General features: G+C 49.1%; 1 protein-coding gene and 1 long non-coding RNA gene across 2 annotated transcripts; one reads left to right on the top strand and one right to left on the bottom strand.

The window, feature by feature from the left end:
- Positions 1-36: 36 nt before the first annotated feature.
- Positions 37-8,341, bottom strand: Nrgn (neurogranin). The gene is made up of 4 exons (XM_005004931.4): positions 8,153-8,341; positions 1,363-1,589; positions 1,144-1,162; positions 37-827 (listed from the first exon to the last, which is right to left on the bottom strand). The coding sequence occupies exons 1-2, from the start codon at positions 8,165-8,167 to the stop codon at positions 1,368-1,370; spliced, it is 237 nt and encodes a 78-aa protein (XP_005004988.1). The 5' UTR covers positions 8,168-8,341; the 3' UTR covers positions 37-827; positions 1,144-1,162; positions 1,363-1,367.
- A 1,861-nt stretch (positions 8,342-10,202) lies between these two features.
- Positions 10,203-13,899, top strand: LOC111757665 (uncharacterized). Its single transcript, XR_002791960.2, has 3 exons — positions 10,203-10,640; positions 12,989-13,123; positions 13,402-13,899. It is a non-coding gene; the product is annotated as an uncharacterized LOC111757665 (long non-coding RNA).
- Positions 13,900-16,384: the final 2,485 nt, after the last annotated feature.

The raw sequence follows: 16,384 nt of genomic DNA, 5'->3' as shown, positions 1-16,384 counted from the left end.
CAGACGGTGCTCCCCACCCCCGCACCTTGAGAACAGTTGGACATTCCTCTTTATTGTTCACATTCCAACCCAGCACAGTCACATGCACACGCAGAGATTAAAAACCTTCCGGCCACAGCCCCAGGAGCCCGACGGGGCTGGGCCTGCGGGGGGACAAGGCTGGGCCGTGAAAGACTCCTCCTACCGAGTCTCCAGGCGCTCGGCTTTGCATAAACAGCCTGAGAGCTGCCGAGGCTACTCTCGGGGTGCGCTGCGGGTCAGGAAGGGGACATGACAGGCAGGTAGGTGTAGGACAGGGCCTTTCCTTCTGATCAGAGCAAGGGGCATCTGACGTCATCAAAACCCTCTTTGGTTGCTCCAGACCTAAAGTTCTGGGGCCAGACAGGGCGGGAGCTGCACAGAGACGCGGGGCGCCCCCTTTCGTTGCGCGCAGAACGAAAGGACTTTTTTTCCTTTTCAAGTGTGTGTGTGTTCGGCGAGGCTGGGGCGCCCTCCGCAGGTGCGCAGGACAGCGCCCCGGCGCTGCGGAGGCAGAGCTGCATGCTGGGTGCTGGGAGAGGTGGGCGGGAAGCACAAGGCGGGGAATTTGGGGGCCCGGGGTCTGCGGAGAGGGTGGGGAGAGAACAGCAGGGGGACCACGTTAGACCGGAGCGCTAACTAGTAGGGCACGGACTTGGCAGCTCCGCGACGAAGCCTGCCTGGGAGAGGGAGTCTCTGGGACGCAGGGGCTCCTGAAGCTGGCAGGTTGGTGGCAAAGAGGGGGTCACAACACGGTAGGAAATTCTCATCACTGCGAAGGGGACGCGGCATCCATCTGTCCTTGGGAACTGAGGAGAGAGAAGGTCTGAGAGCCCGACCTGCCCAGGTCATCTGCCCTGCCGCCTCCCTTTCTGAACAGAGTAGGGACCAGGAGAGGCTGGGGCTGCAGTCACCCAACCGGGTCAAAGCATCGCTGGGCCAAGGCGAGCCCCTGGCAGGTCCATGAGTGCGCCACGGTGCGCACGGCCCGCGGGCGGTCGCCGTCCGGGCTGGCCCAGTGCGTCCCCAGCCTCTGGATGCCCGCGGGGGTAAGGGCTGGGGACCCGGTCCCCTTCGCCCTCCTAGCACCTCACCACCCCCGCCGCGTCGGATCGGATCCCTTACCTTCGAAAATAATTCAGTTCTTCGGTCCGGGGCGGGCAGACAGGGAGGCAGAGAGAGAAAAGCAGGTGAGCTCTTGGGACCTGAATCTCCCTCCGCCCACCAGCCTTGGTCCTGGCCCCCCACCCTTAGGTCCACTTCTGCACACTCAGCTCGTCCTTGGGGTCTCCATCCCTTAGAGGACAGCTGAGAGCCAGGGCCCACCCAGCCCACCGGCCTCACCTGGCCTAGTCTCCGCTGGGACCGCCGCCCGCGCCTCCCCGGGCGCCCCCAGCTCCGCCTGGCCCCCCGGGGCCCGGGCCCTTCCGGCCGCGCTCTCCACTCTTTATCTTCTTCCGCGCCATGTGGCCCCGGAAACTCGCCTGGATTTTGGCAGCGGCAGCATTGGCACCAGGGTCGTCCAGCGGGATGTCTAGGATGTCGTCGTCCGGTTTGGAGCAGGCGCTCTCCTGGGGACGGGGCAGGGAGGTTCTTGTGGGGTGACTGGGCGGAGACTCCGAGGGGTTAGGTTAAACTAGAGCCCTGGGGCCGCTGAGAGGGGACAAAGTGGATGGGAAGTGAGGGAGCTCTGTGTGTGTGTGTGTGTGTGTGTGTGTGTGTGTGTGTGTGTGTGTGTGTTTTCCTGGGCAGCAGCAAGTAAAGAGGAAGGGTCAGGGCCAGCTGAATGCAATTATGTACCCAACACAAGAACGAGAAGGGCAAGGTGAGATGGGATACAAGATACCCAACAGTTCTGGTGTAACCTTTACCAGTGGGCAGGCTGCAGGGCTGAGCTGAGGGCCGGATTGGGGGAGCCAAGAAACAGCAGCAGGTACTCTGGGTGCAGCTGCCCATCCCCCTGCCTGCAGAGGGTGGCTCTAGCTCAGGAGGGCCCCTCCCCATTCCAGGGTTCCCTTGGTCTCTCCTTGGGACTCATCACTGCAATTAGGGAGAGAATGGGGCCTCCGTTCTGGGAGCCAGTCAACCCCACTACAGGACAGCGGTTCAGAGACCCTTTTGTCATTTACCCTCTACTTCTATTGTTTCCCAGGTTGAACCAAAAACAGAAGGGAGGAGACAGTCTGGAAGAAACCGACAGAGAAAATGCATCACTTCAAAAAAAAATAAAGACAAGGAAATGGTCAGCAGGAGGAAGAAACCTTTCCTGTTGTGCTCATGGAAAGAAAGGAATTAGGAAAACAGCTACGAAGCAGTTACTTTGTTCCTGATGCAATGGGTCTCACAGACATTATTTTATTTATTCCCAACAATAAAGTGATGACGTACCCTTTTGATGTTACCCTAGTTTACCATGCTAAAACCCATGACTGAAATGCATAAAAAACCTATGGGGGTTGTACTGATAAGTATCAGTGAACTAGGATTCAAACTGTTGCATATCAGAGCTCAGAGTGTATTAACCCTTACTTAGTAGAATAAGCAAATGCAGCCCAGAAATACTCTACTCCTTGCTATAACTCTGTGCAAGGGTTGGGTAAGTTATTTAATGCTTTCCTGCCTTAGCTCCTTCATCTAAAAAGTCAGGATAATAATATCCACCTCTGTGGATTGTGGGGAAGAATTAGCGTCATATGCACAAAGTTTGTGGCACAATCAAGTTGCTCAATAAATGGTATTAAATGATTGTTTTATATAATAATATTAAATTGATCAAAATAGTTGTCTCTGTGGGCCCACCGTATCCACATTTCACAGTTCCACCCAATAATAGTCATGTACCAGATAATGATATTTTTTAAATTTTTTTTTTGTTTTTTTCCTTTTTATCGGTACCAGGGATCAAACTCACAACTGCCTGCTTGCAAGGCAGGCGCTTGTGCTGCTGCACTAAATCCCTAGCCATGACATTTTGGTCAATGACAGGACATAGAATGATGGTCCCGTAAGATTAGATCACCTAGAGTTGTCATGGTTTGTGTAACTGCTGTTACGTTCTCAGTGATCCTTGTGTTTTCGGAGACAGTCTTTTATTTTTGAGACAGGTCTTACTATGTTGTGCAGACTGGTCTTCAACTTGTCTAGCACAGGATGGCCTTGAACTCATTGTAATCTTCCTGCCTCAGCCTCCCAAATGCTGGGGTTATAGGTATGTACCGCCACACCTGGCTTAGAGACAGAGTCTTGCTGTGTAGTCCAGGCTGATCTTGCATAGTGAACTTGCAGCTATTCTCCTGCCTCAGCCTCTTGAGTACTGGGATTAGAGATACGTATTATCACACCAACCTTAAGGACACATTTCTTAGAATGTATCCTCATCATTAAGGAAGTGTGACTGTACTCAGACCTGTCTGTACGTCTGCCCCAACACAGAGTTGAATGCACGGGTTAGGAAATTGATGGTGCTGATTTCAGAGGCCCTAACCCTGTTGGTATCTTGACACACAGTATCAGTGTGACCTGGGATGAGGATCGTTATTAGGAAGCGTTGCTCCTTTAGTCTTGGGCCTTTGGCCTGTAGGAATTTCCTTCCTTTTCTTCCTTCTTCCTCCCTCCGTCCCTTCCTTCCCTAGCCCTAAGGATGAACCTAAGACCTTCCCGCTGAGCCACATCTCCAACTATTTTTTTTGTTTGTCTTGTGTTTTTTTTTGTTGTTGTTTTTGTTTTACTTGAAACAGGGCCTTCCTATCTAGTCCAGGCTGGCCCTGGCCTTGAACTCATTATGTAGTAGAGGCTGGCCTTGAACTCACCGCAATTTTCCTGCCTCAGCCTTCCAGGTGCTGGGGTTACAGGTGTGTGCCATCACCTCTGGCTTCTTTTTATACTTTTTATTTGGAGATCGAGTCTCCAAATGAATGGCCCACGCTGGCCTCTACCGTTTGATCCTATCTCAGCCTCTCAGGTAGCTGGGATTACAGACTTGAGCCCCCACACCTGGCTGCCCTCATTTCTTGCCTAAGAATGTCCAGTGCTTTTACTGTCTTCTTCTCAATGTAAGATGATTAAGGCCCCGAGATTCAGTTCTCTTGCCTTCTCCTGGCCATCAGCTGTCTGGTCAGAACTAGACATGATCTGAGTGAGCTGCTGGTGATCCTCTTCCCATTGGATCTGGCCCAGAAGCACAGGTTTACAAATCCTCCTGTCACCATGCTTCCTCAGGCCGTCCCCCTTTCCTGGGCTTCACAGCTTTCGGTCTGTTCTCATGATGTCCACAATCAATTTCAACATAGTTACAAACAAAGCCTTACCCAGAGGCTGCTGTGAGCTGGAATGGACCCAAACTCCCCTTTTGCTCTTCCCAGGTCTAGAGGTCTCCCTGACATCTTGTTCTTCACCTAAAACCCAAGCCAACTCCTTTGTGTTCTTTTTTTCTTTTTGGTACTGGGAATCAAACTCAGTACCGTGTGCTTGCCAGGCAGGTGCTGTATTGCTGAACTATATCCCTGGTCCTCCTTGTGTTCTTTGATTCTCAGAGCCCAGTCTTTTTTGAGATAGTTTCAGGGAACAGTGAAGCTTCTCAAAAGAGAGTAACAACCGTAAAAAATCATGTCCGCCTCACCTCTCCTTGGGCTTACAGTTGTGGAGGGGTGGCAGGGGTTGAGGTGAAGAGGGGGGGTCATATCCCAACTGTGCTAAGGTCATCACCCACCCTAGCTGTATCCAGAACAAAAACTGGAACAGCAGGCAGACACTCCTGGTGCCTTATCCCACCCCACAATCAGCTGCCTCTCCCACCAGCTGGACTCCGAGGGCAGAGCTGCTGGGCAGTGGGGTCCACATGCTGATCAGGAGAATGAAAGGAGTCCAGAAAGGGGCTCCTTAGTCTCGGTGCCTGGCTGGTGCCTTCCGAAGCCCAGACAGATGGTTGTTTCTGAGAGCTCTGCATGAACCTGAGGACACCAGGAAAGAGAGGGGTCGTGGGAAACACAATGGTCTGGAAAGTGGGCGCCATGACTCTTGTCCCTCGATGAATAAAGTCTCCTTTAGCTCACAAATCCTAATAGCTTTAAAAATTAAGGGTGCTTGCTGCCCATTATGTATTAGGCTTTTCATTAAGTACTTTAGACACTGTACCTTATTTAAACTCCATTTTAGAAGTCAGAAAACAGGGTAAGGTCGAACAGACTGCCTCAGGGCAGGCAATTATTTCTATGCCTTCAGCTAAACCAAAGGCCACTAGACCAAGCAAAAAAAAAGAGGATTTAAAAAAAGCTTCTTGGCCTTTTCATATTAAGTGAATGTTGCAAAATCACATTGTGGCCATGTAAAACAACAACTAGGATGTTTGAATCAACAGCTCTTAAAAAACCACCGTGGCCTGGGGTTGTAGCTCAGTGGTAGAGTGCCTCCCTGGTGTACATAAGCTCTGGGTTTGATCTCTGACCTGCAAAAAAAAAAAGCAAAAAACACCACCACCACTAAACAAAACAGCAGAGAAAAAGCAGATCTGTTTTCTTCATCATTTCTAAGCTTCCTTACCAAGGGGAAAGGAAGGAGTAACGCTGGACTAGATTTTCCCCAAACACCAGGTGGTCACCCAAGACCCCAGAATGAAAGAGGAACAGCGCACTGCTCTGTGTCCCAGCTCCTAAGCAGCCCCATCCTTGCCCTTATCACCCTTTCTCTCTCTCTCTGCCCCCCTGCACAGTCTGAAAACAGTGCTCTCTCTTGCTGAATCCTTTGGGCCTGCAGACAAGATAGATCAAGGAAAATGCAAGCTCTTGTGTACCTGGTGCATTGGAGAAGAAGCCCACCACACTGGGCCACGGGATAATTGTGTAATTGCCTCCTCCATACTGCTTGGATGAATGGTCTCTTCTTTTTAAGAGACATGGGATCCGGCCATCTCTACAAGCTCCTCAGCTGTCAGCTGTCAGCACCCAACATCTGTTACCTAGTTATCTATCTATCTGATCTGCACCAATGTCTTTCTGGCCACTCTCAACACCCTCTGGGGCAGACCAGGGCTGGCAGACAGGGCTCCCACCCACATCATACCTTCAGTACTGCAGACACCAGAGGAGACGGGTTACATTCCTTCTTTGGCTTCTTGGATTTTCCAGTGACCATGTCTCCTGCTTCCTCTTGCCCATCTTTCTTATCTTCGCACCTTAATCCTTCCTGCTCAGCATTATCACGCTCACCCAACCCACAACTCAGAATCCACTATCCATTTTCTTAAAAAAAAAACACTGTGTGTGTGTGGGTGGGGGGGGCTCTTCCTTAGTGAAGACCAGAAATCCCCATTTCTCCTTTCATAACCAAAAACAGTTTCCTGGGACTCAGTTCACTGGGAGAGCACAGAGCTTGTGTGCACTAGGTCCTGGATTAACTCCCCAGCATAAATAAATAAAAATAAATTTAGAAAATTGTTTCCTTAGGCTGGCCGGAGTGGCACACGCTTGTAATTCCAGCACATGGGAGGCAGAGGCAGGAGGATCACTGCAAGTTTGAGGGCAGCCTGGGTCACATAGTGAGCTCAAGGCCAGACAGACCCTGTCTCAAAATAACAACAACAACAACAACAACAACAACAAAAAAAAAAAAAAAAAAAAAAAAGAAGAAGAAGAAGAAAGAAAGAAAAGTAAAAGAAAATTGCTTGCTGGAATATAACAAGCAAAGGGAAAAAGACAGAATAAATATGTGATCAGAGTATTTTCCAGGGAATAGGATTATATGTGATTGATTTTTAATGCTTTCTTTAACCTTTATATTCATTATTGTGAGTATATTTTATAATGAGGAAAACTTTATTTATTTATTTATTTTTGGTACCCAAAATCTAACTCAGGATCTTACTCTTGCCAAGAGGCGATTGTGCAGCTAAGCTATACCCTAAGAGAAGAGGTTAAAGTACATCTGTTTGAATCCCACGGGCCCATCCTTGAATCCTGCCTCCACACTTAGGAGTAGTGGCTCTGGGGAAGAACCATTTGATTTCTCCAAACCTGAGTTTGCAGATCGGTAAAATAATATCCACTTTGGAAAGCTGTTGTGATAAAAACTTCGTTCACGGTGAGCATTCGCAAATTGGCAGCTACTGCGGATACCGGTAAGAATGAAAATCACAGCAACAGCGACTGGTTCCTAAATTCTCTCTGCCTCTTGGTACCAGACATGACGAAAGCTCACGTTTTAGAGAACCCGGCCACCCTTTCCTTCCAAACCACACTGTTTTTGTCTTTTGCACACCATAGGATGGATGGGGGTGGTAAAACTCATAAGCTCTGGTATCTTTAGCTGCGTTGACTGAATGATTGAGAAAACACAAGGACAGTCTTTCTTTGTACGTGGGGCCTAGAAATTAACAAACTATATATGCATGATCCCTGCGAGCCAGGGCGAGTCCTGCGCTAGGCGCTCTTTTACCGAGTCATCTTAGTAGCAATCTATGTAGACTGGTCAGGCACTGGCAGCATTGGGCTGCGTGTGGGCGCTGACAAGCTGCAGACACTTCCTTCTCTGGCCAGCAGGGCTCTCTCGCGGTCACTTTACCCAGCCCTCGCCTGAGCCAGGAGGCGTTGGGGGCCGGGCCAACCCTTTCCCTGAACCGCACCGTCTAGGCTCCTTGCTGCCTGTCAACACCACCAAGATCAAAATGAATCGATCGCTCCAGCCCACGCTGCACCAGGCGTAGGCGATCGTCAGAGGGTCGTGGAGATCGGCCTGTGTGCCCCTCGACGGCGGCGGCGGGATGGGAAATGGGGAGGGGGCAGGCCGCCCGGGGAGAGGAGCGCTGCAGTGCCCTGAGGCGACGGTTTCCAGGGTCCCACTGGGGCTCGCGCCTCCTCACTCTAACCTGCAGCGTCCCTGCTGGCAAGCCCGGCCCAGCTCCAGGTTCACCCCAGACAGCCGGGCAAGAGCGCGCAGACGCCCCCGCGGCCCGGGCAGCATTTTTCTTAGGGTTTTCAAGTCGGGTGGGTGCCTCCCACCACCATGACCCAGGTCTCCGCGGGACCCCTGGCGACCCCCAGGTCCTCCGCACCCGCTTCCATCCCTCACTCGCTTAGAGGCTTCGCAGGCACCCCTCGTTGCAGACCGAGCCGAGGAGCTGTCCCCAGGCCCTGTAACTTACGGTACAGCAGTCCATGCTAGTGATGAGGGTCCTGGGCTGGGGTGGAGCCTGGCCAGGCGGGGGTGGGGTCTGTGTGATGCTGGGTGGCGGCTCCGGGACGTGGGGCGCCCGCCGACCCGCGTAGAACCAGCGGCTCTCTGCTCGGTCCTGTCTCCCGCGCTCAGCTCTGCAAGCGAATGTAACCTGAGCCCTGCGGCCGGGAAGCCAATCAGAAGGCGACTTGGGCAGGGTGGGCGGGGCGATCTGGGGGGAGGCCGCCCCACTCCCTCCGCCTGGCTCCCCCTCCTGCCCCAAGCCCTCCGCCCACGCGCTTCCAGCCCTTCTTCCCACGCAGCGCAGCCGCCCACGGCCCGGGCTGCTGCTTGCGAGGCGGCAGACAGCCAGGCAGATGCGTGCGGGTGCACTAGAGGCCCCCCGACACCCAGGGCGCAAACACGCTCACATCTGGGCACGGCACGCCCTGCTCGCCGCCCAGAGAAAACTACGCACTCCCACCCGCCTCCCTACACTTCCACAATCTAGCTAGCGCCCCAAATATGGCTCCGACTCCCCTCCTCCTCAGACCGCGAAGAAAGGCTCCCAAAGACGTTCGGCGAAAAAAAACCAGTCTGACGATCATTCCTGCGGTGGAATGGAGAAAGCTGTTGGTACACAAGCTGATGGTGGGCACGGATCACACCACAGCTCCCAGGCTCTGCGTGTCCACATATGTTCTGCCTGGGGCTGGCTGTAAATGCCTTTCCTCCACTGTACACAGCCTGCAGAAAACAACTCCGCAGACGTCGTACACAAACCTGGACAGATGCCGGGAAATGCAGACGTTCTGTACACACACACACACACACACACACACACACACACACACACGAGATCACTCTACAATTATACAGCAAGCATGTCTGCAGTTATCTATCGCTACCCTACTATCATCCGTGTACATCACCCATTCTGTGGGTACTCATACACCGGCACCTGTTTAGGAGACACACCTCACTTCCTTTCCACTACTCCTACCAGACCCTCCCTCGCCTTTGATCCACAGCTTCAAAATAAGGCGAAATTTAGTCACCCTGACTCCCCAATCTTTGGAAGAAGAATAGCCTGGGCAATCAAGTTGTGTTGGGGAGTTATCAGGAGGGATTGGCTCTTTGGGTCCATGATGAGGAAGGACGTGGGCTTTGGGAGAGGCTGGGCAGGAGAGATGGAGGAGAAGAGTGTGGAGGGCTAGCTCACTACTTTTGTGGGTGCGGACCTCCCCCAGCTTGCCATGGTGCTGGAGCTGGCAGCCTGGCATTGTGTAGCTAGTGCGGACCATCTCTGAGAAAAACTACAAAGTCGGGCCTAGCTAAGGTGCCAGGGGAGAGGGAGAGGACAGGAAATTCTGGGTGGTCAGAGCCCTCAGTGTCTATAGGCATCGTGATCAGTCACAGCGTGGCTGTTACATGCTTCCTTTGCACCCAGATGTTTGGGCCAGAAGCTTTCCTTGCCAAAGGGAAAATATTGGAGAGGGAAATTCCTGTGTCCATTCAGGACACGGACAGAGTCATCAGCTCTATCCCCACCCCCAAAGTTGAGCTGGAGGCTGGCTGGGATTCCAGAGCTTGGGGTGTAGGGGTGTCTTTCCCAGCATGTTTGGGACCCACCCACCCCTGTAACTGAAAATCTGTTCCCCAATCTGTCCCTGGCACATCCTCCTTCCCCACCTCCACCACATGGCAGGATGTCCTGGGAGCTCAGGCCCTTGCCTACATGATGGGCATATCTGAAGCCTTGGGTTGTGCCAGTTTCCTCTGGACTTCCACTACAGGGCCCAGAGGGGAGAGGGAATGAGGAAACTGAGGGGCAGAGAAGCTATCAGGCCTGGACTCTGTGCTTTTCCCTTCCCAAATCAGAGCAGAGGAGTTTGGGATTTGGTGAGTTTGCAGCAAAGTCTCCCAAGTTGCTAGGCAACGTCCCTCTGCAGGCTGTGCTGCCTCTGGGCCCTTCTTCCTGCTGGTCAGAGCGGAAGTGGCGGGGGGGCTTTATAACAACCCCTCAGAACTCCCACACAGGTTGCACAGTGCTTCCTTCTTCCCGAAAGCCACCTTTGTGTGGGGTGAGGTTGTCTCTGAATATTGGTGGACTCATGGCAGAACAGATAGAGCGACTGCCAGTTCCATCCAAGAAACAACTTGGATTTCAGCAACTGCCCACTTGAGGCGCCTACGCAGCACTGGCCATAGTGCTTGCTCTGGGGGATGGGCAGACACTGAGGTGAGGAAAAGACAGAGAAAAAGCAAAGACCGGAAGGAGAAAACACAAACTCAAACGCTCAGAGCTAGATGACATACACATAGACCCAGAGGTGCAAATACACAGGTCACACATTCACAGAGACACACCTGAGAGGACTGTCACACAGTGACAGCCAAGGACTCAGCTTGGATCCCTCCCTGCCTGAGAGCCAGAGGACACGCTAAGCCTGGTGAAAGGTTCCCTCCTGGACAAGGTAACTAGACTCTGAACCAGGTGAACGGGTGGGATTCTGAGCTTGTGACTGAACAACTGAGCCAGGAAAAGGCACAGGCACAGTGTGGGATTACCGAATGGCTCTCTGAGGCTCTAAGCCTCAGCAGAGCGAAGCCAGGTCTTGGGTGCTACAGGACAGGTTTTGGAATTTTAAAAGTTATCTAGCTGGGGCTTCCACCCCATAGTCTTTCTTGATGCTTCTAAAGTCACGACCTCTACACTTGCCAAATCCACAGCTCTAGAAGGAGAGGGCTACAGGTGTGTGAAGAAGACAAGCTCCTGAAGAGCTGGGTTGGCACGGAGCTGGGGCATGTCAGCGCCGTGGGCAGGAGGCAGCAGGGAACATGGAGGGAGAGGTAGAGAGAGCAGGCTCTAAAGCAGGCAGAAGAGGAGACAGTTAGGTAAAAGAGAGAGTGAAAGATGGATTAACGTGCAGCTCTGTGGTCCAGTACAGATCCTTCCTGAGACAGATGGGGCATCTGGAGAGGTTTGGTCCTAGTAAGCAGAGAAGAAAGCCAAGGCACGTGACAATCTGTGCGCCAATACTTGTGGCTTCCCCTCTTTGGAGTGGGCACTTTCTGCACACAACATCCCAGCTCAAGCCCACAGAGGGATGCTGTATGAGAAAGGGTGGAAAGTAGGAGGCTTGTGCCTTCAGCAGAGTGAGGCTGAGGGTTTCTTAGGTCAGGATTTTTACCCATTTGGGTAGAAGGGAGGGGTAGGGTAGCAGGAAATTCAATTTTCTTTGCAAATATTTCAGCTTTTGCTGTAGTAGTATTTTTAGCAGCCTTGTTGGCAGAGGAGCCCGGGTTCATTCTTTAAAGGGGCCTCTGCTAGGCTGGAGGGCTCGTTAGACCCTCACCCCACATTTCAGAAAGAGGATAGGGAGGAAGCACGTAGCTTAAGATGCATTCAAATATAAAAATTTGGTTTTCTGGGCACTAGGTGACCATAGGGTCTTTCTCATCAATAGTTGTTATCAATCATTCTCAGCATTACTACTGCTGGCAAAATTATCAAGAAGAGTAAATATTTCTTGATCTTCTGTGGGCATCTTGCTGCTACAGACTCAAGCTAGAAGGCGTGGTATGATATGCAGTTGACCTTCCATCATGGAATTTGCATCAGGGGTTCGGGCAACTGCAAGTTGAAAATGTACAGAAAGAAATTGCGTCTGTACTGAACATATTCACAGATTTTTCTTATCATTTTTCTATAATACAGTGTAACAAGTACTTACATAGCATTTACATTGAATTAAGTATTATAAGGAAGTGAGAAATGTTTGAAGTGTGCAGGAGGATGCGCACAGGCTGTAGGCAAATATTGTGCCATTTTATACAAGGGATTTGAACGCCTTCAGGGTCTGGTAACTATAGGAGTCCTGGAACGAGTGCCATGTTCACTGAGGGACTGCTGTACTTGATAAAACAGGAAGACCCAATAGAATTGAATGAATACTAGGCTAAATTTGACTAATGATATACAAAATGATTTCATGTGTGTTACTTAATGTGGTGCCCTTAAGGAGCATGTGAAGGGGAAACTGAGGCCTAGAGACATTGAGTGGCTTGTTAGTCACTTAACTGGTTGGGCCTCCAATGAAATACAGAACCAGGACTAAAGCCCAGGAATACTGGCCTTGAATTCTATTTCCCCCTGAAATGCCCTGGTATGTGTCCTGGGCTCCATGCGATAAGTAAACTCGTCAGACACGGTCTCTTCTCTCTTGGCTTTTACTGTCTGATGACAAACATGCGTATATAGTGTGTGTGTGCACATGTGTACAAAATAAAATAACATGCAGCAAATGCCAAGTAAATGCCACAGACGGTGTTACAGGAGGTGAGGTGTGGGAGAAATGACTGAGAATCTGAAAAATTATCAGTGCTCTTGGTTGAGATAGGCCTGCAGCAGGGAGAGAGCCTGTAAGTGAAGGGGCCTTAGCGCGGGCAGAAGAACATTTGAGGCAGGGCCCAGCGTTGCAAATTGTGCAGTGCCTTTGGTGTGCTGGAAGCTTGTGCCACCCCAGTCCAAGCAGCCCTGACCACAGCACTTCCTGCCTCCTTCCTTACTCACAGGACTTTAAATTTAAGCTCAGAGTCCTAACTCTGTCTATAGTGATGTGCTTGAACTCACTAGGACCTGGGGTAAACTCTAGATGGTGCTCACTGCAAGGTGCTGGTCCTGTTCCCTAGGTCTCTAGCACACATCTGTCCCCTCCTCTGTGAATGTGCCACATGACTGCTTCCTCCCCTTCTGACTCTTTGTTTCCTGTCTCTCAGTGTAGTCAATGTCCCATAGATGACTTTCTGCTTGTTCCTATAGTGCCCCAAACATCTGTACTAAGACATTTGCTTCCTCCTCATCTCATTCGTGAAAGCTTCAGATGGCTGGGTAGTTGATGCCTGCGGGGTCTCCCATCCTGCCTGTCACACCAGGCCAGCATAACCTGATACTAAGGTAATGTTCATTTTAACAACATTCGAATGACAGCCCCTCGAATGTATATCTTTTTTAAAAACAACTTATTTTAGAAAAATTTAAACCTATGCAAAATTGAAGTGATATATAATTAATTCCACTGTACAGATCATCCACATTTAACAATTCATCAGAGTTGTTGAACCTATTTTCTTTTGATTCCCCATTATCATTTCATTCATAAGTATTTACCTATGTGTCTCTGAAATACAAGGACTTTTAATACTTTTCCCCTCTTTCTTTCTTCTTTCTTTCAGGACTAGGGATTAAACCCAGGACCTTTCCACTGATCTACGTGCCAGCACCTCTTTAGTATTTATTTTGAGAAAGAGTTTTGCTAAATCAACCAGTTGTCCAGACTGGGCTTGAGCTTGGAAGCCTCCTGCCTCAATCTCCCAGAGTGCTGGGTCTATATGCATGGACCTCTGTGCCAGACTAGCAACTATTTTGAAAGCATAGGCTCCCTAGGCTGTAACTTCTGTGGGAAAAGAGGTAAGAGTTCAGGATCCAGTATACAGCATACTGACTTCTCTGTGAAACTAGGTCTTAACTGTGCTGACTATACAAACACCAAAAATGGAAACGATGTGTAGTGATGAATGTGTTAATTAATTTGATTGTGGTGACTACTTCACGGTGTATTTGCCTATCAAGCCATCACATTGTATACCTTAAATATATATAATTTCTGTTGATTATACTTTAATAGGGCTAGGAAAATTCAAAATGTAAAATAAATAAGAAAACAGATTAGAGCTATTTTCTCTATCACTGTAGCCTCAACACATTGTCTAGAACATAATGGAGATTCAATGATTTTTTTTCAGTGATTGGATAAACAAGAGAAAGGGGTCTTAGTCACTTTCCCATTGCAAGACTCAACACTTGTAGCTTAAAGGGGGAGAGATTTATTTTGACTCCTGGTTTCAGTCCAAGGTTGGATGGCTCCAAGGTAGAAACAGAATGGCAGAGGGCATGATGGGAGAAAAGCTGCCCAACCAATGGCAGCCAAGAAACAGAGAGAGAGAGAGAGAGAGAGAGAGAGAGAGAGAGAGAGAGAGAGAGAGTGTGTGTGAGAAAGAGAGAGAGAGAGAGAGAGAGAGAGAGAGAGAGAGAGAGAGAGAGAGAGAGAGAAGGAGCCAGGGAGGGAGACACGTAAATCCTTCCAGCAGGTTGCCAGTGAGCCACCTTTTTTGACCAAGCCATATTTCCTAACCAGTTTTACCTCTAAACTCATCAATGGGTTAAATCACTGATCCAATCACCTTTCAAAAGACCTCCTCAAAACACACGAGCCATTTGGAGAGTATGCTCAGTCTAAACATTAACAGGCAGAACGAATGAGTGAATGTAGGGAAGGAAGCAAGGGATAAAGACAAGTACATCGTGCAGTGATCAGTCTACCTTCATCTGCAGTGCTGCAATTCTGCCTGAGAACATCTTCTGCAAGGATTTATAAGGTAGGTAAGCCTTACATGGGAGGCAGTTCTTCATCTCTTTGAGAGCTGGCCTCAGGGTTGTCTTCTCAGGACTTAGCCATGGTGATGTGTTTCTTACACACCTTCACTGAGTGGCCCCTTCATGCAGCAGTCGATAGAACAGGACGCCCTGAAAGCCAGGAAGGAGATGTGTCTGGACCATTTTACCTAGTTCAGTGTTACACTCCATGCAGTTCCACTTTATTGTTTTCTTTCTTAGCTTGGTTAAGCATTCCAACTTCATTTTACCTATGCAAGGAGACATTCAAGGTACAGTTACATCCTCAGTGTTAAGCTAGAGAGGCCGAGACAGGACAGCCAGCTTGGGCTTTGTGGTGTTGCAGAAGGTGCTTTCAGGCTTTGTGCACTTGGTACTCTGTTCCTTTGCATGATTCCCTTGCTACTGTTAGTCTTAGAGGGCTCTATTTTTATTTAAGAAAGTGGGCATTTTTTTCATGGTCTGCTCTGCCATGGTTGATCCTCCAGTCCTTGAATAAAATTTGTATGTTAATGGCTTCTACTTACTAAACCAAACAAGTAGCTTGATGGGTGAATAAAGGACCAGTCCATCACTGCCATTTATAAGGAGTTAAGGACCTAACATCTGTCACTTTATTAAAATGAATTCATATTAGCCATCTGATTAAAGATGATGTAACCATGATCATCTTATACTGAATTTTCATATGAGCTTCACATAGTAAAGGTGTTGGTATGGGAAGTCCTCTTATCTTTAAACTTCAGAAGGAAGGAAACATTGATAGAATTATTCCCATGGTCTGTCCTCCAATTTGGCATGGTACAGGTGGTCAAATATTAGAATCCAACCATTGTGAGCCCTAACTGCTGTGCCACCCACACAAGAAAGCTGCCTCAAGAACACTCATTACCTAACATGAAGACATTTTACCTACCCCCAGGAGTGAATGATGACAGAGGAATTTGGTCATTTGGCACATATGTTCCTGTAAGTAAAAATCAGAATAATTCCATCCAGATCGTTTCACTTCAGAACTAATCATAGCAAGTGTTTCTTTTGTTTGACTTTTCTTGGGACCAGAGTGAACCTCTGAGAAGTAAAGGGTTATTGACTACGAGTTTTTGCTGTGGTGCAGTTTGGATGGAATGTTTAAGTTCAATAAAGTGTGTACCGGTGGTTATTGAGGTATATTTGTGTGATTTTTGCTTTGCCTTCAGTAGATTGTGTGTTGGAATAAAGGTGAGAGAGTGGGCACATGACCTGTTTCTGGATTTCAGGCTTAAGTTGTTTTCAGAAGGAATCTTCCTATCATTCAGAGAAGAGGTATGCCAGGTAAAACTATCCTTCCTTTTGACTCTTACGTATTAAAATATTATAATAGTCTTTGTATGGATATTTAAGGCTCATATAGATCTAAGTAGGTAGGATCAAAAGGCTTTGCTGTAAATACAACCCTATGCAGTAAATGCTCCTGAAAAGACAGAGTAGAAAGATTGATCCTTAAAGAAGAGATGATATTTTCTTTTCATTGGGGACAATGCTGTGGACTATGCTGCATTACAGTTTGTTAATATGTCAGATCATGACAACAGGAAAGTCTCACATTTGGGATAATTTTTGGAAATAAATGTTATGGCTTGTGCCTAGGTGTCTACCCAAAACCTCATATAATCATAGGTGGGCCTTTTTCAAAGGTGTCTGGATCTAGAGTACATGATCCTGGGAATAAGAGTATGTGATACCAAATCAGTGTACTGATTGGTTTGGGACTGCCTCAATACT

The sequence above is a fragment of the Cavia porcellus genome, unplaced genomic scaffold, assembly GCF_034190915.1.
Source record: "Cavia porcellus strain 051 isolate PalLab524CR breed Dunkin Hartley unplaced genomic scaffold, mCavPor4.1 scaffold_9, whole genome shotgun sequence".
NCBI classification, from domain to species: domain Eukaryota; kingdom Metazoa; phylum Chordata; class Mammalia; order Rodentia; family Caviidae; genus Cavia; species Cavia porcellus.
The sequence above is the reverse complement of the archived record's forward strand: the minus strand, read 5'-3'. Positions and strand labels throughout refer to the sequence as shown.